The 26910-nt window shown below is 43.7% G+C and overlaps 1 protein-coding gene across 2 annotated transcripts in view; it reads left to right on the top strand.

The window, feature by feature from the left end:
* The window catches only part of ADCY8 (adenylate cyclase 8), a 387999-nt gene that overhangs the window by 172520 nt on the left and 188569 nt on the right, over nt 1-26910 (top strand). For both annotated transcript variants that reach the window (XM_040354976.1, XM_040354977.1), the window contains exon 5: nt 17948-18075. In XM_040354976.1, the coding sequence (XP_040210910.1) occupies nt 17948-18075 (128 nt within the window). The remainder of the gene's footprint in view (nt 1-17947; nt 18076-26910) is intronic.

Raw genomic sequence — 26910 nt, 5'->3', positions numbered from 1 at the left:
GCTAATATCCTCCTGTGGGGTATACAGTATGGGGTAGATTCAGGTAGGGACCGCGTATATTTGTGCGGGCGTAAGCAAGCAAGCAAAGTTGCGGCGGCGTAGCGTAAATAGGCCGGCGTAAGCCCGCCTAATTCAAATGTGGAAGATGTGGGCGTGTATTATGTAAATGTATTGTGACCCCACATAAATTACGCTTTTTCCGAACGGCGCATGCGCCGTCCTTGAAAGTATCCCAGTGCGCATGCTCCAAATTAACCTGCAAAAAGCCAATGCTTTCGACGTGAACGTAAATGACGCCCAGCCCTATTCGCGAACGACTTGCGCAAACAACATAATCGCCGGAAAATTCGAACGCTGGCCCGACGTCCATACTTAACATTGGCTGCGCCTCATATAGCAGGGGTATCTTTACGCCGGAAAAAGCCTTACGTAAACGGCGTATCTATACTGCGACGGCCGGGCGTACGTTCGTGAATAGGCGTATCTAGCTGATTTACATATTCTAGACGTAAATCAGCGTACACGCCCCTAGCGGCCAGCCTAAATATGCAGTTAAGATACGACGGCATAGGAGACTTACGTCGGTCGTATCTTAGCAACATTTAAGCGTATCTCAGTTTGAGCATACGCTTAAAGTTGCGACGGCGCGGATTCGGACTTACGATGACGTATCTACAGATACGACCGTCGTAAGTCTTTCTGAATCCGGCCCTGTGTGTCTGAGTTTCAATAAACGGTCTTTTCTTTGGTTCTATCCCAACATCTTGCCTGTGTACGATGATTGGGGTAAAAAGGGCTGGTTTTAGCTCTTGGTCTGCTCGAATGGTTTGGAGGGCAGGAGGCACTTTTTTTGCAGATCAAGGGTTCCTCCATGTGTAAAAAGGTTGTGAAAGGCTGCTACTAGCCCATACACACGATCGGATTTTCCGACAACAATAGTCCAACGGATGTGTTTCATCGGACAATCCGACCGTCTGTATGCTCCATCGGACAATTGTTGTCGGAATTTCCGACAGCAAATGTTGGATGTTCATGCTCTCAAATTTTCCAACAAAACATGTGTTCCGTCGGATTATTCGATCATGTGTACACAAATCCATCAGACTACAATCCAAAGTACAAACAGCATGCTCTAAACCAATGCTAAACATTAGACAACAATAGCAGAAGTTGCCCAAAGGGTGGCGGTAAAGAGCTGAAAAACCATGTGGTTTGGTGAATGTTGGTTGAATATGTTCTGCCATGTGTATGCAGAACAAGTTCACGGCCAACGAGAGTGACAGATGATGGACAACTCTGAGTCTGCTGGGGCTGCTGACATCACATCTTAAGCCTCGTACACACGATCAGATATTCCACGGACAAAGCGTAGGACTTTTGTCTGAAGGGCGTTGGCCATGTCTTGCATACAAACGGCAAAGAATTGTCGGCCAACAAACACAAAACATGTTTTTTCAGCTCTTTATCGGCACCCTTTGGGCAACTGTATTATGTTGAGCATTGCTTCTGAGCATGCGTGTTTGTACTTTGGAGTTTTGTTCGAAGGACTAGTGTACACGCGATCGAATAATTGTTGGAGGACAGTTTTTAAGCATGCTATCCCACAATTGTCCGCGGAAAATCCGACAACATTTGTCCGATGGAGCGTACAAACGGTCAGGTTTTCTGACTACAGCCTGTCATAACACAATTCCCGTTGGATAATCTGATCATGTGTACGAGGCTTAAGACTCTTGGATGTCTAAACATATCTACATAAGGGAGGCTTTTACAGGCAAATAACATGAATACAATACATTAATGCACATATAAATTGGTAGAAAGATTGTGGAAATCAAGTCTGATTCTATAGGCTTGAACTATTGAGCTGTGTACACAGACTTTCTACAGCAAATAGGAAAGGCAATCAGCAATGAAATATTTATAAATAAGCCTAAAGCTGCTTGTGTATTGGAAAGCATATAACCATAGAATATATTCATGTTCAACATTTGATGTTTTCGTAATTTAAAAAAAAACCTTTCAGGACTCAAGAGGGAGCAGGTGGCTCCGGTCTCTGGACGATAGACAGTTTCTATTTCTGTTGCACACCTGAAAGATGTGAAAGATGTGCACTTGTTGTTTATAGGAAACATCTTCAGAAATAGCATGAATGAATGGCTGCAGCGCTTCCCAACAGCATGACATTAAATCTCAGCGGAAAAGACTTATTTTCGCCATAGCTTTTCTTTTGAACACAGTTGCAGAACTTTTCCGTAACGCAAATCCCTTGCCAATATTTCATTACTTTTAAACAAAAATGTAGAACATTGTATCATCAACAGCTCCGTGTCTTTTTCGGCTTTGTCGGATTAGGAAACAATGGTAGAAGTGAAGTACCTCTCTGCTACAACGGTTCATTTCACAAGGCTTATTATTCCTGCAAGATAGCGCTTGGTAAATTCACAGCGTTTCTTAACAGTAGTGGGCTGCGTGGGAGGTGTAGCATTGATGCATAAAGATCACCTCACTTTTATATTTTATATATTCATAAATAGAAAATTGCCAGTCACTCCTTGTAACTGCAACCACTGGCCTGTGAGAGAAAGTCAACTCAATTACCTTCGCAAAATGATGCTTGGAATCAAATTCTCCATTTTAAACATTGAGGGTCTTGGAATGGACATGTGTATGCTCAGCGCCAATGTTTCCCTTCCTCGGTCTGTCTCTTTCTTTATCTTTTTCACCCTTTCCCTCTCACTCTCTCTATCATCTCTCTTTCTTTCTCTGTTTTTTTATCTCACTGTTTCTCTCTTTGACTCTCGCGCTCTCTCTCTCTCCAGCTCTCTTTTACTTTATTTCTTTCTTTCTTTCTTTCTCTCTCTTGCTCTTTCTTTCTTTTTTTCTTTCTCTCTCTCGCTCTTTCTTTCTTTCTCTCTTTCTTTTTTTCTTTCTCTCTCTCTCTTTCTTTTTTCTTTCTCTCTCTCTATCATCTCTCTTTCTTTCTCTGTTTTTCTCTCTCACCCTTTCTCTCTTTGCCTCTTGCGCTCTCTCTCTCCAGCTCTCTTTTCCTTTCTTTCTTTCTCTTTCTTTTTTTCTTTCTCTCTCTTGCTCTTTCTTTCTTTTTTTCTTTCTCTCTCTCGTTCTTTCTTTATTTCTCTCTTTCTTTCTCTCTTTCTTTTTTTCCATCTCTCTTCTCTTACTATTTTTATCTTTGTCTATCCCAATGTCACTGTCTGCTTCTTTTTCTCTCTTTCTTGTCTTTCTCCCTTCTTCGTTCTCACCTTTTGTGTTTCCCTTTATGTAGAGTATTGTCAGAGGTTACTGAAAATTCTAATAAGAAAGCCCAGCACTAGCTTTGCACCCTTTAACTCTTCATGCAGTCTCTCACTGTTGTGTCTCTGTCTTCTTTCTCTTGTTGTTTCTCTCTTTGTCTCTCTCTCTTTATCTGAGGCCCCGTACACACGACCGAGTTTCTCGGCAGAATTCAGCCAGAAACTCAATGGGAGCCATATTCTGTCGAGGAAACCGCTCGTGTGTACACTTTTGGCCGAGGAAACCGACGAGGAACTCTTCGAGCCAAATAGAGAACATGTTCTCTATTTCCTCGTTAGTCAATGGGGAAACTTGGCTCGTCGAGATCCTCGGCGGCTTCACAAGGAACTCGACGAGCAAAACGATGTGTTTTGCTCGTCGAGTTTCTCGGACGTGTGTACGGGGCCTCATTCTTTCCTTCTCTTTTTTTCTTTCACTATCTCTCTCTCTCTCTCTCTTTTTCTTTCTTATTTTTTTCTCTCTCTCTCTCTCTCTCTCTCTTTCTGTCTTTCTCTCTCTATCATCTCTCTTTCTTTCTTTCTTTCTATGTTTTTCTTTCTCTCTTTGCCGCTCTTGCGCTCTCTCTCTCCTGCTCTCTTTTTCTTTCTTTCCTTCTTTTTTTTCTTTTTCTCTTATTCCTTTTCTTTCTCTCTCCAGTGAAAAGGAAAGCCCAGCACTAGCTTTGCACCTCTTAACTTTCCATACAGTCTCTCATTTTTTTTCCTCTCTCCTCTCTTACTATTTCTCTCTTTGTCTCTCTCTATGTCACTGTCTGCTTCTTTTTCTCTCTTTCTTGTCTTACTCTCTCTTCCGTTCTCACCTTTTGTGTCTCCCTTCATGTAGAGTATTGTCAGAGGTTACTGAAAATTCTAATAAGAAAGCCCAGCACTAGCTCTGCACCCTTTAACTCTTCATGCAGTCTTTCACTGTTGTGTCTCTCTGTCTTCTTTCTCTTGCTGTTTCTCTCTTTGTCGCTCTCCCTCTTTCTTTCTCTACGCTCATTGTCTTCTTTGTCTCTCTCTTTCCTTCTCACTCTCTGTCTCTCCCTTTCCCTTTTTTCTTTTCTTTCTTTCTTTCTTTTTCTTTCTTTCTTTTTCTCTTTCGTTCTTTCTTTCTTTCTTTCTTTCTTTCTTTCTTTCTTTCTTTCTTTCTTTCTTTCTTTCTTTCTTTCTTTCTTTCTTTCTTTCTCTTTTTCTCTCTCCTTCTTTCTCTGTCTCTCTCTCTCTATGCAAAGCGTTATAAAATATTGCTGAAATGTCTAAAAGGAAAGCCCTTCACTAGCTTTGCACCTCTTAACTTTCCATGCAGTCTAATTTTTTTTATCTCTTTTACCTTTTACCATTTACCTAATGCCCTGTACACACGATCAGTTCATCCGATGAAAACGGACTGATGGATTTTTTCATCACATATACGATGAAGCTGACTTTCATCAGTCTTGCCTACACACCATCAGTTAAAAATCAGATCGTGTCCAATGCGGTGACGTAAAACACAACGACGTGCTGAGATAAATGAAGTTCAATGCTTCCGAGCATGCGTCGACTTGATTCTGAGCATGCATGGATTTTTGACCGATGGATTTCCCCACAGACGATCGTTTTTTTATCGCTTTTTTAACCATCAGAGAATTTTAAAACAGGTTCTATTTTTTTTCACCGATGGGAAAAAACCGACGGGGCCCACACACGATCGGTTCGTCCATCGGACCGTTTTTATTAGACGAACCGATCGGGTGTACAGGGCATTACTATTTCTCTCTTTGTCTTTCTTTGGACACCCTAGGCTTATACTCGAGTCAATACGTTTTTCCATTTTTTGTGTTAAAATTGGGTGCCTCGGCTTATACTCGGGTCGGCTTATACTCGAGTATATACTGTATATCTTTTGATGGGTGGGGAAAAAAAATACACGATTGGATCAGCCAGAATTCAGTGTGCTCCTAACTTCTTGTGTACTCTGTAGTCTTAGCAGACTTCCTGATATATGGTGACAACACCATTCCTTAGATACAGTATGGTGAATAAGCGTTGTCACAGTAGGACTGGAAGGATCAACAGGTAAAAATAAAAAACAAATGCAACCACAGCATCTAAGGACTGGTAGGCTGCAGTATATTATGGCCCGGATTCACGTAGGGCTGTTTTACGTTGCCCGGGCGTAGCGTATCGTATTTACACTACGCCGCCGCAACTTAGAGAGGCAAGTGCTGTATTTACAAAGCACTTGCGTTGTAAGTTACGGCGGCGTAGCGTAAATGGGCCGGCGTAAGCACGCGTAATTCAAAATAGGCTGGTAGGGGGCGTGTTGTATTTATATGAGGCTTGACCCCATGTAGATGCATGGCCGAACGAACGGCGCATGCGCGCGCATGCTCAGTATCACGTCGTATTTACGTCCAAAGATACGCCGGCTCAATGCCTGTGACGTAAACGTAACTTACGCACAGCCCTTTTCGCGTACGACTTACGCAAACGACGTAAAAAGATACACTTGTTTTGCATGGGCTGCGCCACCTAGAGACCAGCTTTATCTTTACGCCGGCGTAAGCGGTGTAACTAATTGCGACGGGCGTACGTACGTACGTACGTACGTACGTACGTACGTACGTACGTTCGTGAATTGGCGTATCTTGCTCATTTACATATTCGACGCGGAAATCAAGGAAGCGCCACCTAGCGGCCAGCGTAATTATTGCACCCCAAGATACGACGGCGTAGGAGACTTATGCCGCTCGTATCTTGGCCAAATCTATGCGTATCTGATTCTATGAATCAGGCGCATAGATACGACGGCGGCCATTCAGACTTACGACGGCGTATCTGGAGATACGCCGTCGTAAGTCTTTGTGAATCCGGGCCTATATTTTTACTCTTGGGTTTAGATACGCTTTAACTGATGTTTGCTGTAACTTGGGAACTGGCATATTAGTGATGCTTTGTGTGCCTTTGTTGTGAGCCTTTTATACTTCTCTTCCTAGTGAAACTGTGATTATTAACTGCCTGTAGCGATGCCTAACCTATTTTGACACCTGTCACCTGACATGTCAGTACATATCATTTATCATTGTTGTAGACACTTATTTCATTCTCTCGGTATAAGTTGTAATAGCAACACAATGTACACCCACATGCCTTGCCGAGCGCACAGACTCCTCGTATACAATTATACAGAGTATTTTCACTATAGCTGTTTAAAATGTTTAATGATCCTCAGCAAATCCTAGCATGATGTGCGCAGTAATACAGGCGTATAACAGCATGGGCTCGCCGGGTGGAATGGTGTCATTACACAATTTCATTACAATTTGAACATTTTCACCTAGGTGGGCTAATTTAGGGTATCTCGCCCCCCATCATTAATCGTGTCTGCATGAGAGCTCCATGTAGTGTCTGTAGGCATTCCTGGAGAACTTTTGTCTGGTTCTGGCTTTGTCTATACTACTTGTAGGCAGGTGCAGTCTACTTTCTCCACTGCAGGTGGCCCTCAACCGCAGCGGCATTGGGGAGTCAGAGGAAGTCAAGAGGAACAAGAAAAATATAAAAAGGGGGCGTACCAGCCTAGTGGATTATCCCTTGGATAATGCACTTACTGAGCACCTACTGAGCTCTGATGAAGAAGGTTGTCCTTCGAAACACGTAAGCTTTGGATAATGCCCTTACCTTGGATAATGCACTTACTGAGCACCTACTGAGCTCTGATGAAGAAGGTCGTCCTTTGAAACGCGTAAGCCTTGGATAATGCCCTTACCTTGGATAATGCACTTACTGAGCACCTACTGAGCTTTGATGAAGAAGGTCGTCCTTTGAAACGCGTAAGCCTTGGATAATGCACTTACTGAGCACCTACTGAGCTCTGATGAAGAAGGTCGTCCTTCGAAACGCTTAAGCCGGCAGTGGCCCTCATCACATCCCATATGATTATCTGGAGTGCGTTTGGGCTCGATCTATTGTCACCACTTGTGGGAAATTGTTACATTGTGAACCTTTTAGCTACACTTTGAGTAGCTTTATTTATCTTTTTTAATAAATATTTATCCAAGGGATAATGCACTAGACTGGTGCGCCCCCCCCCCCCTTTTTTTCATTTTTCTTGTTTATTGCCAGGATACCCCTATCCTAGAAGGGCAGCAAGGCCAGTGACATATACCATCACCAAATATAGACTGTTAATCCACTCGTGCACAGGAGTGTTTGTTTTCTGTTTCCAGAAGTCAAGAGGAACATGTAGGTAGATTCAGAAAGAGTTAGGCCGGCTTATCAGTAGATAAGTCGACCTAACTCAGAATCTACGCCGACCTATGTTTAAGTGTATGCTCAAACAGAGATACGCTTAAACATATCTAAGATAGGACGGCTTGCGCCGTCCTATCTTAGATTGCAATTTTTCGGATGGCCGCTAACTGGCGCTTCCATTGCGGTCGGCGTAGAATATGTAAATTAGTCCATTGTACCTGAATCTAGCTATAGGTTCCTCTATGATTTTCTGGGTCACTGGGGGGGAGCTGTCTGATTGGATGCTGGCACCCCATGTGACTCTGGCGGCCATCTTGGGTTAGGCAGAGTCTATTTAATCACCAGGGCATTTTTATGATACAGCACTGCGTCAGTTTAACTGACAGTTGTGCAGTCATGGGACACAATACCCAAACAAAATGTATTTCCCCCCCCCCCCCCCACAAATAGAGGGTTTTTTTGGTGGTATTTGATCACCTTATTTGTTGCGCTATAAACAAAAGAACACTGCCAATTTTGGGGGAAAAAAATATATTTTTTACTTTCTGCTATAAACCATACCCCAATTTTTTTTAAAAATCTCTTCATAAATTTAGGCCAATATGTATTCTGCTACGTTATTTAGATTAAACAAAATTCCAATAAGCATATATTGATCGGTTTGCGCAAAAGTTAATAGCACCTACAAACTATGGGATATTTGAATTCATTTTTTTTTTTGACTAGTAATGACAGCAAAGAAACAATATCTAACGAGTGGACATTGATGGTCAGACTTTAAGGCCAAGGAAGTAAATTAAAAAAGGTTTAATTTGATAGCAAATAAATACAAAAACAAATACAGAAATAATACAAAAAATTATTATTATTATTAGCCACTGTATATTCCTCAGAAGTCGCCAACGCATGTTTCGCCGTGGGGCTTCTTCAGGACGAAGACGAGGAATGCATGTTTAGCAGAAAAACAGATTTGTGTCTGTAATGATACAGTTTAAAGGGTTAATAACATATATATATATAAAGGAAAGAAAAAATTAAAAGAATGAATATCTAAGTGTATAATTACATGACATATGGTCCTCAGCGGAAGTATCCATAGGGCATATACGATGCACAATAAACGACAGCATACGTCGAAAATGCAGTTTTGGCAGGAATTTTCACGCACAGCACCAGGAATCTAATTTTCGCACAAAAAAACACTAACTGACAATTTTGACACTTTTTGGGGACCGGTGACACTATTGCCGCATACACACGATCAGAATTTCCGATGGAAAAAGTCAGACAGACTTTTTCCATTGGAAATTCCGAATGTGTGTATGCCCCATCATACTTAGTGAGAAATAATACCGCTCTAAAAACTGCTGATCCCTTGGCTTTGCTTCCGTCCCACTAAACCAAAAGGGTGCTGGCTATGCACAGGTACATTGGATAGAAGAAGATCCTGGACTGCCGCACTCCTTAAAACGATGTCTTTATTATACAAATAAAATCCAAAAAACAACAAAAGCAATGCAGTCAAAACTTGGTGAATAACAGGAAAAAGGTGGCTGACATGTTTCACATCATGTGATGCTTACTCATAGATCATCTGGATTCAGCAGTGGTATCATTTTACACATTTTCATACCAGTATCATACTTAGCTACATGTTTTTATGACTGCTTTTGCTACCGTTTGGAATTACTCGCACCATTTTTACAGTTTATGTAGCTACATCAATTTTATCTCCAGTGCAATGTTTATTTTGTTACCTACTTGAAGACTATAAAAGTTTTAATGCTATTCCCATCGAACGCTGCCTTTGTGTGTTTTTTGGTATCCTGCTATCCATTTTTCCAGTGGTTGGTAGCTGCACTGGGAATCAGCCTGCAAGGAGATCAGCTAAAAGTAGTTGGATCTGTATGTGCGTTATAGTTAATAAAAATTAGTCGATTAATCGATTTAATCCGAAGCTCCGGGACCGCGAGACCCGCGGACCTGATCACCACTGGGGTCCCGCGATCGGTCCCCGGAACTGAAGAACGGGGAGAGCCGCGTGTAAACACGGCTTCCCCGTGCTTCACTGTGGCGGCGCATCGATCGTGTTATCCCCTTTATAGGGAGACACAATCGATGATGTCACTCCTACAGCCACACCCCCTACAGTGTAAACACACACTAGGTGAAACATAACCCCTTCAGCGCCCCCTGTGGTTAACTCACAAACTTGCAACTGTCATTTTCACAATAAACAATGCAATTTAAATGCATTTTTTGCTGTGAAAATGACAATGGTCCCAAAAATGTGTCAAAATTGTCCGAAGTGTCCGCCATAATGTCGCAGTCACGAAAAAAATCGCTGATCGTCGCCATTAGTAGTAAAAAAAAATAATAATAATAAAAATGAAATAAAACTATCCCCTATTTTGTAAACGCTATAAATTTTGCGCAAACCCACCGATAAACGCTTATTGCGATTTTTTTTTACCAAAAATATGTAGAAGAATACGTATCGGCCTAAACTGTGGAAAAAAATATTTTTTGTATATATTTTTGGGGGATATTTATTATAGAAAAAAGTAAAAAATATTGATTTTTTTTCAAAACTGTCGCTCTATTTTTGTTTATAGCGCAAACAAAAAAACGCAGAGGTGATCAAATACCACCAAAAGAAAGCTCTATTTGTGGGAAAAAAAGGACGCCAATTTTGTTTGGGAGCCACGTCGCACGACCGTGCAATTGTCTGTTAAAGCGACGCAGTGCCGAATCCTGGCCTGGGCATTTAGTTGCCTAAAGGTTCGGGGCTTAAGTGGTTAATCGAACACGAAAATTTTAATCAGTAACAGCCCTAGATAAAATCAAGGAGGAATATTTTAAAATTAACAAAAAAGTTTATTATTTTCTTCTGCTTCTAAGCTGCAAACTATTTATCCTAATGAGAAAATGATCAATTTTAATGTTTATTTTTTTATTTTTTTGTCTAATTGGCTGAAAATAACTATCCAGTCCAAATAAAAAGGCATACAAAAAAATATGAAAAAGCATAAAGAAATGTACTTTTATAGCCGTATTAATGAAGCTTTTCTAATTATAATCTGCTTTAGTTAAATAAGTTTGTTTTCCACAAAACAAATCATTATCTTAATGGCTTTGTGTGCACTGTACATCATATTATCAATTTATTTCCATCATCTGAGAGACTCTCGCTTGTCTGCGGTCTTTGCGAAGGGAATGAGTCTTTGTATTCTCATTGTCGGGAAATAAATAATTTATCTTTTGGAATCGCATCATTAAGCCGGTCAGTCACAGCTGAAATGGATTCATCTCTGTATGGGATCTCATGCTATTATTATTTTTTATTTTGATAGAAATTATCATATTATAAGAAGCGGAGGTAGAAAAGAGCATAAAATGAACATAACTAATGCGATATATAAAATGGAATAAAGATTGAAAAAATAAATAGTATGAAAATGTATATTCATATATACTGTGAAGATGTATCTGTTTCTATCTCCTGATTTTTTTCAGACAGTATAACCATACAGGGTATGATGGAAGTCAAAATACCTCCAACCCAATGGGCCAGATTGACGTAGATCTATAGATCCGCTCGATCTACGTGATTTAAGATCCGCTCCCGCAAGTTTGAGAGGCAAGTGGCTAATTCACAAAACACTTACCTCCAAACTTGCAGCGGCGGATCCTAAATCCCCCGGCGGAATTCAAATTCCGCGGCTAGGGGGAGTGTACTATTTAAATCAGGCACGTTCCCGCGCCGATTTAAAAGCGCATGCGCCGTCCGGGGAATTTCCCGGCGTGCATTGCTCCCACTGACGTCGCTAGGACGTCAGTGGTTTCGACGCTTACGTAAACGACGTCCATCCGTATTCTAGAACGACTTACGCAAACGACGTTAAAAAATTCAAATTCGACGCGGGAACGCCGGCTATACTTAACATTGGCTGCGCCTGATAAAAGCAGGGGTAAGTATACGACCGGTACGCCGCTACGGAAACGTCGTAAGAAGACTGCGTCGGGTCCGCGTATGTTCGTGAATTTGCGTATCTCGCTGATTTACATATTATTCAAGGTAAATCAGCGGGAACGCCCCCGGCGCCATTTTTAAATTGAAAAAAAGATCCGACAGTGTAACACAGTTACACCTGTCAGATCTTAGCCCTATCTATGCGTATCTGATTCTATGAACCAGGCGCATAGATAGGATCAGTGTAAGTCAGAGATACGATGGTGTATCTGTAGATACACCGTCGTATCTCTTTGTGAATCTGGCCCAATCAGTGTACACCAGGGTAAAGCCTTCTTAACCACTTTACAGACCTCCCGCCGCAGGAATACGTCACTACTCTGAAGAGGAATACCATTGTTATGGTAACAGCTAGCTACCATAACCCTGGTACCCTCTTTTCAGATAACAGTAGTCTCTGTGGCAGATTTGCCACAAGATCACTTTTATCGGCGGCGGGAGAGGGGCCGCCCCCTTCCCGCCGCTCTCCGGTGCCCTCCGCCACGTACCGGAGCCGTCGGGGGAGGCGATCGGATGCTGTACCTGCCTGGTAATGGAGATGAGTGAGGGGAAGATATCACTGCAGGGCGGAAGCGACGTCAAAACGTCACTTTCACCCAATGCTCTTAACCACTTCAGCCCCGGGCCATATTGCTGGCCAATGACCGGGCCACTTTTTGCGATTCGGCACTGCGTCGCTTTAACTGACAATTGCGCGGTCGTGCGACGTGGCTCCCAAAAAAATTGGCGGCCTTTTTTCCCCACAAATAGAGCTTACTTTTGGTGGTATTTGATCACCTCTGCGGTTTTTATTTTTTGCGCTATAAATAGAGTTGAGCGAACCCGAACTGTAAAGTTCGGGTTCGGTACGGACTTTGGGTTTTTCCCGAACCCGTACAATTGCTGAAAGTTCGGGTCCGGGTTCAGGGTTCAGGAATAAAAAATGCGCGGAGGTCCCCCCAAATTCAATAACCAGACCCTTTTGGTCTGGTATGGATATTAAGGGGAACCCCGCCGTCAATTAAAAAAAAAAATTATGTGGGGTTCCCCCTAAATATCCATAACCAGACCAGTTATCCGAGCATGTTGACCTGGCCGGCCGCAGAAAAGAGGGGGGGACAGAGTGCGGCCTCCCCCCTCTCCTGAACCGCACCATGCCACATGCCCTCAACATTGGGAGGGTGCTTTGGGGTGCCCCCCAAAGCACCTTGTCCCCATGTTGATGGGGACAAGGGTCTCATCCCCACAACCCTTGTCCGGTGGTTGTGGGGGTATGCGGGCAGGGGGATTATCAGAATCTGGAAGACCCCTTTAACAAAGGGGACCCCCAGATCCTGCCCCCCCCCTGTGTGAAATGATAATGGGGTAAAAAAAACACACACACACCGTAGAAAAAAGTCCTTTAATAATAAGAAAAAAGAAGAAAAAAACTCCAGCGGTGATAATCCACTCGTTCCCGGCTTCCTGCTAAAACGTTGTTCTGATCCAGCGACGGGTGCGGGTGATCTCCAGCGATGAGAAGATCCAGCGACGGGTGCGGGTGATCTCCAGCGATGAGAAGATCCATCCATCCAGAGCGCAGCATCGCCGACCTCCTCTCACCGCTGGACACAGCCCAGCGAATGACGCGCTGAAGCTGTGACATTACTTATATAGGGGAGGCAGGGCCACACGTCACGTGACCCCGCACCCTCTGACATACCCTCTGCTACGTCACTGGGGAAGCCCAGGAAGGGGGAAGACTTTGCCTTTTCTCATCTCCATTACATGAGTGATGGGAGAGATTAGTAATTTACAGAAGGGAGGTAACACTTCCAGTTCAGCTAATAGTACGTGGCAAGGGCACAGTATTTTTGACAAGATCAATGGGTATTTTCTGTATTTGCTGTAAATGTTCTTAACCCGAAATAAGAAAACACATGTATCCAAGCTGCAAGCTGGAAAGCTGCAATATATAAAATTTTTGTTCTTGAGTTTAGTTATCCTAATGAAACGAAGTGCGTCGAGCTACTAGTTGTCATGTATCTCAATTACACGTCTACCAAGATTTTTGTTTCTACACCATCCTTACCCTGATAGGAATCATCAATACTATAGACTGTGCAGATGCTATCTTTTTACTGTATATACCGAATTATGAATTTTGGCGGACCCCCTAAGTGCCAGTTCACACTACCGCAAATTGGGATCCGACTTGTGTCGCCCCAAGTCGCTCGACATGAGAAATTCAATTGAAGTGAATGAAACACTACAATGTCTTAATGTATACTACAGAAGTCGCTCCGACTTCAGAAATAGTTCCTGTACTATTTCAAGGTGACTTCTAGGCAACTTATACCCATAGATTTCAATGGAAGTTGCCTCCGAAGTCGGATCACCCTCTTAACTGAAGCAACTTTACAGGAAAAGAAAATAGTTTACTCAGGCAAACCCCCTCCTTTCCACAGAGCCGATTATTCTGTGATTGGCCACAGCCAAAGTCGCCTGTCCTGGAGGCAACTTTAAGTCGCGTTGTAAGTTGATCCAAGTCGCGCTGAAGTTGCGCTGAAGTCGCCTTGCAAAGTCGCGCTGTAAGTCGGGTTGCCCATGTGTGAACCGGCACTCAATGTATCATGTGATTAATGTTTACAAACATGTTATTAGCTAATACCAGCTCAGAAATGGGCACCATTTTATGGGTGCATTTCTTTGAATATGTATTTCAATGTATGTACATATGTAGTTATTTATTATTAAAGCGGTTGTAAACCGCATATATAATTTTTTTTTTTTTTTTTACCTGTAAGGCAAAATGCATAATCAGCTAGTATGCACCGCATAATAGCTGATTATGAAATACTTACCTCAAAACGAGGTGAACGACACTTACCTGGTTCACGCCGAGCGAGATGTCATCTTGCTCCGGCGTGTCTTCCGGGTATCGCCGCTCCAGCGCTGTGATTGGCTGGAGCGGCGCCGCTCCAGCGCTGTGATTGGCTGGAGCGGCGATGACGTCACTCCCGCGCATGCGCGCGGGAGATTTAAAATCGGCAAGGTCCGGCGGCTGCCGGATCTTCCGCCGTGGATCCCTCCTGCGCATGCGCCGCCCGCATTGCGAGGGGAATATCTCCTAAACCGTACAGGTTTAGGAGATATTCTTTTTACCTACAGGTAAGCCTTGTTATAGGCTTACCTGTAGGTAAAAGTGCAAATTTAAGGTTTACAACCACTTTAAATATTTTACTTCCACCATTCTATTCAATTTGCCATCATGAGCCTCATTTAGGCTGCTTTCACATTGGGCAGCGGAGGTGCGGTGACGGTATAGCCGCGCTATTTTTAGCGCCGCTATACCGCCGTATTTACCGCGATATTCGGGCGCTAGCGGTGAGGTTTTAACCCCGCTAGCGGCCGAAAAATAGTTAATACCGCCCGCATTGCGGGCGGTATTACCGTGGTTTCCTATTGATTTCAATAGGAAGGCGCGGTGTAGGAGCGGTAAACACCCCGCTCCTATACCGCTCCAAAGATGCTGCTAGCAGGGCTTTTGGAGCGGTCCTGCTACCGCACCGCTTCAGTGTGAAAGCCTTCGGGCTTTCACATTGAAGCCTGCGGGGCATGATTTTTTCATGCGGTATAGCAGCGCTATTTTTAGCGCTGTACCGCATGAAAAACGCCTCAATGTGAAAGGGGTCTTAAAGTCCCACCTTCCTTGTTGCATCTCTGCTGCCATTCTGCTGCATTTTTGCTCCCTTCACTTTAATATAAAGTATCTTTATCAGTGGTGTCCTTTTAGTGACATAAATATCTCTTTTGCCCCACCTCTTCTTTCTCCTTAAAGGGGTTGTAAAGGAAAAAAAATGTTTTCATAATAAGCATCCTTTAGCCTAGGTTCACACTGCTGCGAATTCAAAATCGCGGTAAAATGCGCAATTTTACCGCGATTTCGCGGCTGCGATTTTGCCGCGATTTCGGCCGCAATTTAATGTAAATCGCGGCCCCAAATCGCAAAAAGTAGTACAGGAACTACTTTTTTAAATCGCAGATGCGGCATCGCACTGATTAGGACAGTGCCATTGCCGACAATTGCCGCCGATTTGAGATGCGATTTGACATGTCAAATCGCATCTCAAATCGTTCCAAATCGTACCCAGTGTGAACCAGGGCTCACCTGCAGACATTCCTCTTTTCACTTCCTCATTGTTCGTTTTTGCTCAGAAGTTGCTCTATTTCTTCTCTGTTCTGTTCACTTCCTGCTTGTCTGATTTTACTGACCACCATGACAGGAGGGTTTACTGCAGTCAGTAACGTGCTCACCCCCTCCTGGGAACTACATCTGTGCGGCAGGACGTTCTCTACGTGTTAGAGACCTCAAGGAGGTGTGAATTACTGGGCGTGCCGCAATTCATACTGGGAAATGTAGTTCTTACATGAACGAACGATGCAAACCAGGAAGTGAATGAGAGAACAGAAACTAGAATGCCGGAGGTGATATAGATGAAGGAATTTAATAGGTATTTACTTGTTTTTTAACAGAATCATTACACTATTCTGTCTGTCTACCTTGCAGACATTAATTTTAGTCAAAAAAATGTTTTCCTTTACAACTCCTTTAATTGTGATCATGAGTATTATATACTTGGACATAGTTCATATTATATTCACCTCTTCCCAATCCTGGATTCCTCACTCCCAATGCCCCTTCCTAAAGTCTGAGGTCTTTGTAGTTACACATTTCCAGCCTATCTGAGAGTCATAGGCCCGGATTCACAAAGACTTACGCCGACGTATCTTTATATACGCCGCGTAAGTCCATGGATGCGCCGTCGTATCTATGCGCCTTATTCTTGTAATGAGATACGCCTGAATTTTGGCTTCCTACGACCGACGCAAGTCTCCTACGCCGTCGTACCTTGGGTGCATATTTACGCTGGCCGCTAGGGGCGCTTCCATTGATTTACGCGTTGAATATGTAAATGAGCGAGATACGCCGATTCACGAATGTACTTGCGCCTGTCGCAGTAAGATACGCCGTTTACGTAAGGCGTTTTTCAGGCGTAAAGATAAACCACCAAATAGTTGGTCTAAGTCGTGTTAGGTATGGACGTCGGAACTGCCGTCGGATTTTACGTCGTTTGCGTAAGTCGTACGTGAATGGGGCTGGGCGTAGGTTACGTTCACGTCGTTGTCATTGAGCCGTCTTATCTTAGACCGTAAATTCGACGTGATTCTGAGCATGCGCGCGCATGCGCCGTTCGTTCGGGAAATCATTTACATAGGGTCACGGCTAATTTTAATACAACACGCCCATTACCTTCCTGATTTGAATTAGGCGGGCTTACGCCGTCCCATTTACGCTACGACGACGTAACTTAGGGAGCAAGTGCTTTGTGAATACTGGCCTTGCCTCTCTATTTTACGTTGGCGTATCGCAAATGAGCTGCGCTACGCCCGCTCAAATGTACGCCGCTCTACCTGAATCCGGCTATTGGAGAACAGGTTGTAAAAATGTAAGTTCCTCTTCTGTGGAATGATCCAGCAAAGGAACTCAACACAAAATGAAGATTGTTATAATAAAAATGCCAATATTGAGTGACTGGGGCTGGAGTTCCGAGAGAAGCCCACCATGTTGCAAATCATGTCATACTGGGACTGGGAAACTCTAGAGCAGGGGTCTCAAACTGGCGGCCCTCCAACTGTTGAGAAACTACAAGTCCCATGAGGCATTGCAAGACAGTTATGCCGCGTACACACGATCGGTTAAACCAATGAGAATGGTCTGATGGACCGTCTTCATCGGTCAAAACCGATCGTTTGTGGGCACCATCGGTTAGTTAACCATCGGTTAAAAAAAAGCCAACTTGTTTTAAATTTAACCGATGGATTCCTAACTGATAGAACAAAACCGATCGTTAGTAGGCACGACCATCGGTTAAAAATCCACGCATGCTCAGAATCAAGTCGACGCATGCTTGGAAGCATTGAACTTCGTTTTTTTCAGCACGTCATTGTTTTTTACGTCACCGCGTTCTGACACGATCGTTTTTTTAACCGATGGTGTGTAGGCACGACTGACCGTCAGTCAGCTTCATTGGTTAACCGATGAAATCGGTCTGTTTTCATCGGATGGACTGATCGTGTGTACGCGCCATTACATGCATGACTCCCACAGACAGAGGCATGATGGGACTTGTAGTTTTGCAACAGCTGGAGGGCCTCCAGTTTGAGACCCCTGCTCTAGAGGTATACCTTTGCAAAAGTAAAAACAGTTCTCATTTGGTTGAACTCCAGCGTCTTTTAAAATTGCAAAAATCAGGCCAAGAGCATCTACTCTCTACGGAGACCTTTTAATATGTAATTTACCAAATCTATTCACTGAGCTTGGTTTCACACTGTTGAGTCATCTTGTGTTTCTGTTTACTTGTAGGAACATCACTGCCTTAGAATTAAGATCCTAGGTGATTGCTATTATTGTGTATCTGGCCTTCCCGAACCTCGACAAGACCACGCTCACTGCTGTGTGGAAATGGGACTCAGCATGATCAAGACCATTAGGTAATTGTTCATATTTTTTTCTTGCACGACTCTTTCAGGTTAACTTTGTTTTCACAGCTTGGAATGAGAATGCATGGAAACCTGTTATTCTCATAAACCATGAAGGCAGCTGCAGGGCCCTCTTAATAGCATCATGGGCCCCTGGGAAAAGTAATGCACTGGGGCCCCACCAGCTTGCCCCAATTTACGCACCTACTTTCAAGAAATAAAGTATGAATAGTTGATAGAATTAACCATACTGTATATTCATTAGTACATTTAACAAAATTGATTTTACAAAACGAAAACATTCCATAAATCAAAGACTAGTCAACACAAAGGGCACAGTACAGGGGGGAATGCAGAAGGGCACAGTACTGGGGGGTCAAGAGGGCACAACACTGGGATCAGGAGGGCACAGTATAGGTTCTGGGATGTTTCTTGGGACACAGCCATATCGGGACAGTTTAGTAAAAAGCATGACTGTCCCAGCAAGTCCAGGACAGTTAGCAAGTATGATGCAATGCAAGAGTATTGTGGGGCCTCCCATGTACCTGGGGCCCCTGGGCAGTGCCCAGGAGTGCCCTTGCATTAAATGGCCCTGGGCAGCTGTAGTGCAGGGCAGCCTAGCTGACTGCATGAAGAAGTGGATTAGCAAGTGTATATACTCACGTTTCAGCCCATTTGATATGTTTATGTGTATATATGTTCAGAGCTGTTTGGCCTCTATAATTGTCTCCAGCACCATTTTGAAGAAGCCTGGAGTCTAGATAGGACAGGAAATCTCAGGAGATTTGGTCGGCCATTTTGGGATGGGTACCTTTTATAGGAAGCCCAGCCACGTTTTGCGGGGAGATGCCTGTTTATAGACAGGTACAGATAACCCCCTTGTGAGGGAGAGTTAGGAAAAGGTAGGGGGAGTGTTCCGGCCTGTGAGACCGCGTACACACGGTCGTTCCAAACCGATGAGAATGGTCCAATGGGCCATTTCCATCGGTTCACTGCTGAAGTCTCCTGATGGTCTGATGTGCATACACACCATCGTTCCAAAAACCGATCGGGTCAGAACGCGGTGACGTCAAACACACGACGTGCTGAATAAAACGAAGTTCAATGCTTCCAAGCATGCGTCGACTTGATTCCTAGCATGCGCGGGTTTTGAACCGATGCTTTCTGTACTAATCATCGGTTTGGACCGATCGGGCAGCGGTCCATCGGTTCTATTTGAAAGCATGTTTTAAAATTTTGGACCGAAGGAAAACAGACCGATGGGCTATACACAGGGCCGGATTTGCTCTCCCTGCCGCCCCAAGGCCAGGTTCCGCAATGCACCCCCTCCCCGCCAACCAAACTACCCCCACCCCCCAAATCAACAGAGAATGGCAACCGGATGGCAGGGGCGGCACGGTTAGTTCAAATATTTTTTGTTTCTTTTTTTTTTTACTTTTGAATCACTTTTTTATTTATTTGTATTTGTAGCTTATCATTTACTATTTATTATTATTGTATAATTTTCTTATTATTTTTAATATTATTTTTCTTATTCTTTACTTTTTAATTACTTTTTTATTTTATTAATTTAATTATTATTTCTTAGTATTTCCCCCACACTACATTTAGTCCTGCTAGAAAGCAACTTACCACCATTAACTGTATGTTCCGGGCGTCGGGGGACTCCATGCTGCTGCCGCCCCTTGGCACCCTGCCGCCCCGAGGCCTGGCCTTGTGGGAAATCCAGGCCTGGCTATACACACGGTCGGTTTGGACCGAAGAAACGGAACCTTGGTCCATTCTCATCGTTTTTGTCCGACCGTGTGTACGGGGCCTGAGGGATAGCTCAGGGTTCCTATGGAGTCCGGTATTGACAATCCTAGTCGGATGAAAGACTCCCCGTTGCGGATGGTCAAACCGGTGTCCTCGTGGTGAGGGCAGAAAAAGTGCATCAGACGCCTATATCCCTCCACTAAAGAATACCACTGTTACCGGGTAACGTGCAAAATGAAGGAAAAACGTTCTGGACGGCTGCACTCCAAAAATAAATTGCTTTTATTGTACGTTTCACACCAAACTTTAGTGCTCATTCATAGCAGTAAGCTTTGGATCAGGTGAGGAGGCTTTCTGATCAGTATCTTAGAGCGGTGATTCCTCTTTTTCATTACCGGGTAACGTGTTGTGAATCTCAGCCTCTATAGATACGCATTGTGTGCTTGGGTTTATACTGTGCCCGTCAGTGGGAAGTGCCTATAGTGCTAACGAATACAACTACCACTTACATTACAAGTGACTGTGCTGTGTATCTGGAGTGAAACTTCCTACTACCGTCTCTCCGGAAATAAACGTTACCTTATTTATAAGATCAGTACGTGTGATTTTCTCTCTGAAGCCGCCACACCCTAACCCCGCTAACAACTGGATACATTATCTTGGGTTACAGGCCTTGTTCATCATTAATTTAACAGATCAGGGTGTTGCTTGGGCAGTTGCCAAGGAATTGCCTTCACCGTTTCCCTTCGCATGCTGACAGCTGTCAGGTAATGGAGCTGGAAGGTCACATGATGGACCACAGGTCCCTGTCTAACTGTCATCTTGTTGTAAAAAGGAGAAACGGAACATGGTTGTACAGAAGGGTAGAACAGCTTAGATAAGCTGTGCAAAACATATCTGGTGCCACTCCATCTGTCATGTGCAAACAGGAGAAAGATTTCTATGATGTGAGCTTACGTCAAGCAAAGTAAAGACAGGGAGTATTTTTTTAACCACTTAAACCCCAGGCCATTTTGTAGCTAAAGGACCAGGCTACTTTTTGCGATTCAGCACTGCGTCGCTTTAACTGACAATTGCACGGTCGTGTGACGTGGCTCCCAAACAAAATTGACGTCCTTTTTTTCCCACAAATAGAGCTGTCTTTTGGTGGTATTTGATCACCTCTGCAGTTTTGATTTTTTGCGCTATAAACAAAAATAAAGTGATCATTTTGAAAAAAATTCAATATTTTTGACGTTTTGCTATAATAAATATCCCCAAAAAAATATATAAAAAAAACATTTTTTTTCCTCAATTTAGGCCGATACGTATTCATCTATATATTTTCAGTAAAAAAAAAATCGCAATAAGCGTATATTGATTGGTTTGCGCAAAAGTTATAGGGCCAGATCCACAAAGAGGTGCCGTAACTTAACTATTCTGATTTAAGTTACACTGCCGCAAAATTTCTACCTAAGTGCCCGATCCACAAAGCACTTACCTAGAAATTTTCAGCTGTGTAGCTTAAATCCGGCCGGCGCAAGGCGTTCCCAATTCAAATGGGGCGAGTCCCATTTAAATTAGGCGCGCTCCCGCGCCGGACGTACTGCGCATGCTCGTGACGTCATTTTCCCGACGGGCATAGCGTGAAATTACGTTACGCCGTGTTTTGTGAATCGCGCCGGGTAAAAAAAGTTGCGTCGGGAAAAAAAAAAGATACGGCGGGAAAAAATATATAAAAAATAAATAAAAAATCAGCGTCGCTGCAAAGAAGGGTCTACTTTTACAAAGTGTAAACAGTTTACACTTTGTAAAAGCAGCCCTAATTTTACGATTGCAACGTAAGTATTTACGGAGAAAAAACAAAGCTAAACCGCTTTGTGGATCTCCGTAAGTGCTAATTTGCATACCCGAAGCGGCATTTCGACTCGAAATGCCCCCAGCGGCGGATGCGGTGATGCATCCTAAGATCCGGCAGTGTAAGTCCCTTACACATGCCGGATCTTCTGCCTAACTATGGAAAACTGATTTTGAGGATCAGTTCCAAAGATAGAAACAGGGATACGACGGCGTATCAGTAGATACGCCGGCGTATCCCTTTTGAGGATCTGGCCCATAGCGTCTACAAAATAGGGGATAGTTTCATAGCATTTTTATTAATATTTTTACTAGTAATGGTGGCGATCTGCGATTTTTATCGTGACTGCAACATTATGGCGGACACATCGGACACTTTTGACACATTTTTGGGGCCATTGTCATTTTTACAGCGAACAGTGCTATAAATATGCACTGGTTACTGTGAAAAATTACACTTGCAGTGAAGGGGTTAACCACTAGGTGGCGCTGTAGGGGTTAAGTGTTCCCTAAGGAGTGATTCTTACTGTAGGGGGGCGTGGCTTGCTGTGACATGTCACTGATCGTGTTCCCGATGACAGGGAACACGATCAGTGACAGTGTCACTAGGCAGAACGGGGAGATGTTGTGTTTACACTAACATCTCCCTGTTCTATCTCTCCGTGAGACGATCGCGGGTATGACCGTGACGGGTGCGCGCGCGTGCCCGCAACAACCAATTCTTAAAGGGGACGTACAGGTACATCCTTTTGCCTGCCTGTGCCATGCTGCAGACATATATTTGCGTGCCGCGGGCGGCAAGCGGTTAACAAGAGAACAATGTCGTATGTTTCTCTGACCTTATCATCTCTGGGATCTTCCCCAGAGAGGACACAGGTTGTGCACCTTGGTCTGTTCTAGACCTGGTTTACTGTCTTGAGATGTTGTTGAAGGGTTGGGGAACTGGAGACAGCAGGCAGATGGACTTGTATCACAATATGAGTATAGGCGTCAGGATCCAGATTTGAACTGGTCCTCTGCAGTATCTGGCTGTGGCTCTTTTTGCTGTGCCACCTGGAATACTGGGCCGCTCACTCCCTGATTACTTGGACAGCCTTACTTTGGGGGTTATTTACTGAAGGCAAATCCACTTTGCACTGCAAGTGCAAAGTGCACTTTAACCATTTGCCGACCAGCCGCCTCAGTTTAACGTTATATTACATCACTTCACCATGTGGCCACTAGGGGCACACGCATGCGCCCCCTGCTTGCCCCCGGTGCTGATGTGAGTGACCGGCGGGCGCGATGACCGCCAGGCACCCGCGAACACTCGTGACAGAGCGAGAACCGGGAGCTGTGTGTGTAAACACACAGCTCCCAGTTCTTTCAGGGGGAGAAATGACTGGTATGAACAGCGATCAACATGAACAAAGTATGAACAGCGATCTGTCATTTCCCCTAGTGAGTCCCACCCCCCCTTCAGTTAGAACAGACTTTAGTGAAAATAATTAACCCCTTGATCGCCCGTTAGTGTTAACCCCTTCCCTGCCAGTGACATTTTTACAGTAATCAGTGCATTTTTATAGCACTGATCGCTATAAAAATGCCAATGGTCCCAAAAAATGTGTCAAAAGTGATCGATGTGTCCGCCATAATGTTGCAAATCACTGCCATTACTAGTAAAAAAAATTATAAAAAAAATACAATAATTCTATCGCCTAATTCGTAGACACTATAAATTTTGTGCAAACCAATCAATAAACGCTTATTGCGCTTTTGTTTTACCAAAAATATGTAGAAGAATACAGTAATTGGCCTAAACTGAGGAAAAATGTGTTTTTTTGAAAATAATTTTGGGATATTTATTATAGCAAAAAGTAAAAGATATTGACCCAGATCCACAAAGAAATTACGCCGGCGTATCTATTGATACACCGCGTAATTTCTAAGATGCCCTGTCGTATCTTTGTTTTGTATCCACAAAACAAGATACGACTGAATGTGGGCTTGATCCGACTGGCGTACGTCTTAGTACGCTGTCGGATCTTAGGTGCATATTTACGCTGGCCGCTAGGTGGCGCTTCCGTCGATTTCCGCGTCGAGTATGCAAATTAGCTAGATACGCCAATCCACAAACGTACGTCCGCCCGGCGCTTTTTTTACGTAGTTTACGTAAGGCTTTTTTCGGCGTAACGTTACCCCTGCTCTATGAGGCGTACGCAATGTTAAGTATGGACGTCGGGCCAGCGTTGAATTTTCCGTTGTGTACATTGTTTGCGTAAAACGTTCGCGAATAGGGCTTTGCGTAGAATTACGTTCACGTCGAAAGCATTGGCTTGTTGCGGGTTAATTTGGAGCATGCGCACTGGGATACCCCCACGAACTGCGCATGTGCCGTTCAAAAAAAACTTAGATTATGTGGGGTCAATAGGAATTACCATAAAACACGTCCCCATCTCATCCATTTGAATTGCGTGCCCTTACGCCGACACAGTTACACTACGCCGCCGTAACTTACCGCGCAAATTCTTTAAGTGTATCTGAGATACGCTACGCCGGACGTATAGATGCGCCAAGGTACGTGGATCTGGCCCATTGTGTTTTTTTCAAAATTGTCGCTGTTCTTTTGAGGTGATCAAAGACCACCAAAAGAAAGCTCTGTTTGTGGGGGAAAAAAAGGATGCAAATTTTGTTTGGGTACAGTGTTGTTTTACGACTGCGCAATTGTCAGTTAAAGCGACGCAATGCTCTGGTTAGGAAGGGGGTAAATCCTTCTGGGGCTGAAGCGGTTAAATTGCACTGAAAATGCACTTGGAAGTTCTCTCGCTGTAGATCCAAAGGGGGACATGCAAGGACAATAAAAACCAGCATTTTAGCTTGCACATGATTGGATAATAAAATCAGCAGAGCCTCCCCTCATTTCAGATCTACCCCTCAGATCTACAGCGACTGCACTTGTAGTGCAAAGTGGATTTGCCTTTCGTAAATAACCCCCTTTGTCTTTTGTTTCTGGTGAACTTTGAACTCTTTGCTCCTCCCACGAACTTTATATTTAAGCCATGTCTCTGCACTTGCCAGAATATTGTGGTCTCTTTCCAGTCGATGTCTTGCTGCTTTGCATACCTGCTGCTATACTTATCTTCACTACCAATTTTTATCGACCCTTGGCTTATATAATGACTATGCTTTTGCCTAAACCCTTCCAGCTACTACTACTACTCCTTACTGGCTTTTTGGCTTGTTTATCAACTATGCTTCTGCTTGTTCCCTACCTGCTTCATTTGTCACCAGGCCCCCACTTTCTGTCTTCCTGCTGGGGCAATACATAGGGCCGTGACTTGGCATTGACATGTAGTGAAGGCCATCTCCACTATCAGGACATTCTGTGAACCATTAAAATTCAGTCTAAGTGTGTTCGTCTGAGCACTAATACACGGCCCAACAAGAATTATATTCCCTTTGTGGCTGTGTGTGATGAAGAGATGAGCTTGGGCGTGTAATTTGTAGATTCTGTATATTTATCAGCGTATAACACGCACCTTCACTTTAAGAGGGAAGTTTCAGGGAAATTTTTTTTTTTTTTAAATTAAGAACTGTGAAGCAAAATAAGGGTCAGTGCCCATCAATGCAGCCTAATCAGTGCACATCTACAGACTCATCATTGCCATAAATGCAGCACACCATTGCCATGAATGCAGCACCCACATTGACATGAATGCAGACTCCCCATTGCCATTAGTGCAGCCTGATCCTTGCCCATCTGCGGCCTCAGAGGGACAGGGAGGGGGCGGGACGAGTGCCAACACATTACATACAGGAGAATATGTTTTCTCGGCGGTCTCTTCAATACAAAGTCCTGCCTCCTATGATGGACAGAACAGTCATCCAATGACAGCGCATGAATAGGAAGGGACTTCCTATTACAGAGGCAGCTGTGTAAACAGGAAATTCTCCTGTATGTAAGGCACTCGTCCCTCCCCCTCCCTGTGTCCTCCAAGGCAGCTAGCATATATATCTTTTGTGGCCCCTGGGATTCCTTGGGGGCCACAAAAGATATACATGTCCAAATTACCAGGCGGGCTGTTCAAAACTGAAACGGGCCAGACTTTGGACATACCTGGTATAGATACTCTAATGCAGGGTTTCTCAAACAGGGTTCTGTGGAACCCTAGGTTCCTCCAATTATTTATAGGGGTTCCTTGGGCAATGACCAATTATTGCCTCTCAGATAATTTCCCCCCTACACATAGCTAAAAAGATCATTGGTGTCACTGGGAACTTATTTCCCAAGCCCACACGTGTAAGGAACACTCTTCCACTGACCATCAGACCAATGTATCATGAGTTGTAGCTATAGCCATTTTTAACAGAGGTCCCTGAGACCGAAAGGTCTGCTCTAATAGATTGAGATCTGGTGAATTTATAAGCCAAGTCAACATTTCCAAATCATTGTGTTCTTTAAACTATTCTTTAATTTATCAGACAAGGCCACCTTCTTCCATTGCTAGGAGGTCCAGTCCTGGTGCGCCCATGCCCATTGTAGGCTCTTTTGGCTGGGGACACGGGTCATCATGGACACCCTGACTAGTTCGTGGCTATGCAGCCCCATACTCAACAAACTGCGATGCCCTGTGTGTTCTGACACCTTTCTATCGGGACCCACAATAACCAGCAATTTGAGCTCCAGTAGCTCTTCTCTTGGATCGGACTATACAGGCCAGCCTTCCCTCCCCACATGCATCAATGAGCCTTGGCCACTCATGACCCTCTTGCTGGTTTATCATCCATGGAATACTTTTGGTAGGTCTTGACCACTGCAGATTGGGAACTTTTCACGAGGGCTGCAGTTTTGAAGTTTCTCTGACCCAATTTGGTTTGTGTCAAAGGCGCTCAAATCCTTATCCATTTCATGACTAAGCCTATTTCTGACATTTGGTGTTTACAAGTTAAAATCCATATTTTTTGCTATTAAAATTAATTAGAACCCCCAAATATTATATACTGTATATTTTTTTAGCAGACACTTTTGTGAATTTAAAAAACACGAAAAAGTAAAGTTAGCCCAATTTTTCTATATATTGTAAAGGATGATGTTAGGCCGAGTAAATAGATACCAAACATGTCACGCTTTAGAATTGCATGCACTCGTGGAATGGCGACAAACTACGGTACCTAAAAATCTCCATAGGCAACATTTTAAATTCTTTTTACGGTTTCCAGGTTAAAGTTACAGAGGAGGTCTAGTGCTAGAATTGTTGCTCTTGCTCGGACGATCGC

This window comes from Rana temporaria, chromosome 5, assembly GCF_905171775.1.
Source record: "Rana temporaria chromosome 5, aRanTem1.1, whole genome shotgun sequence".
Taxonomy (NCBI): Eukaryota; Metazoa; Chordata; class Amphibia; order Anura; family Ranidae; genus Rana; species Rana temporaria.
The sequence above is the reverse complement of the archived record's forward strand: the minus strand, read 5'-3'. Positions and strand labels throughout refer to the sequence as shown.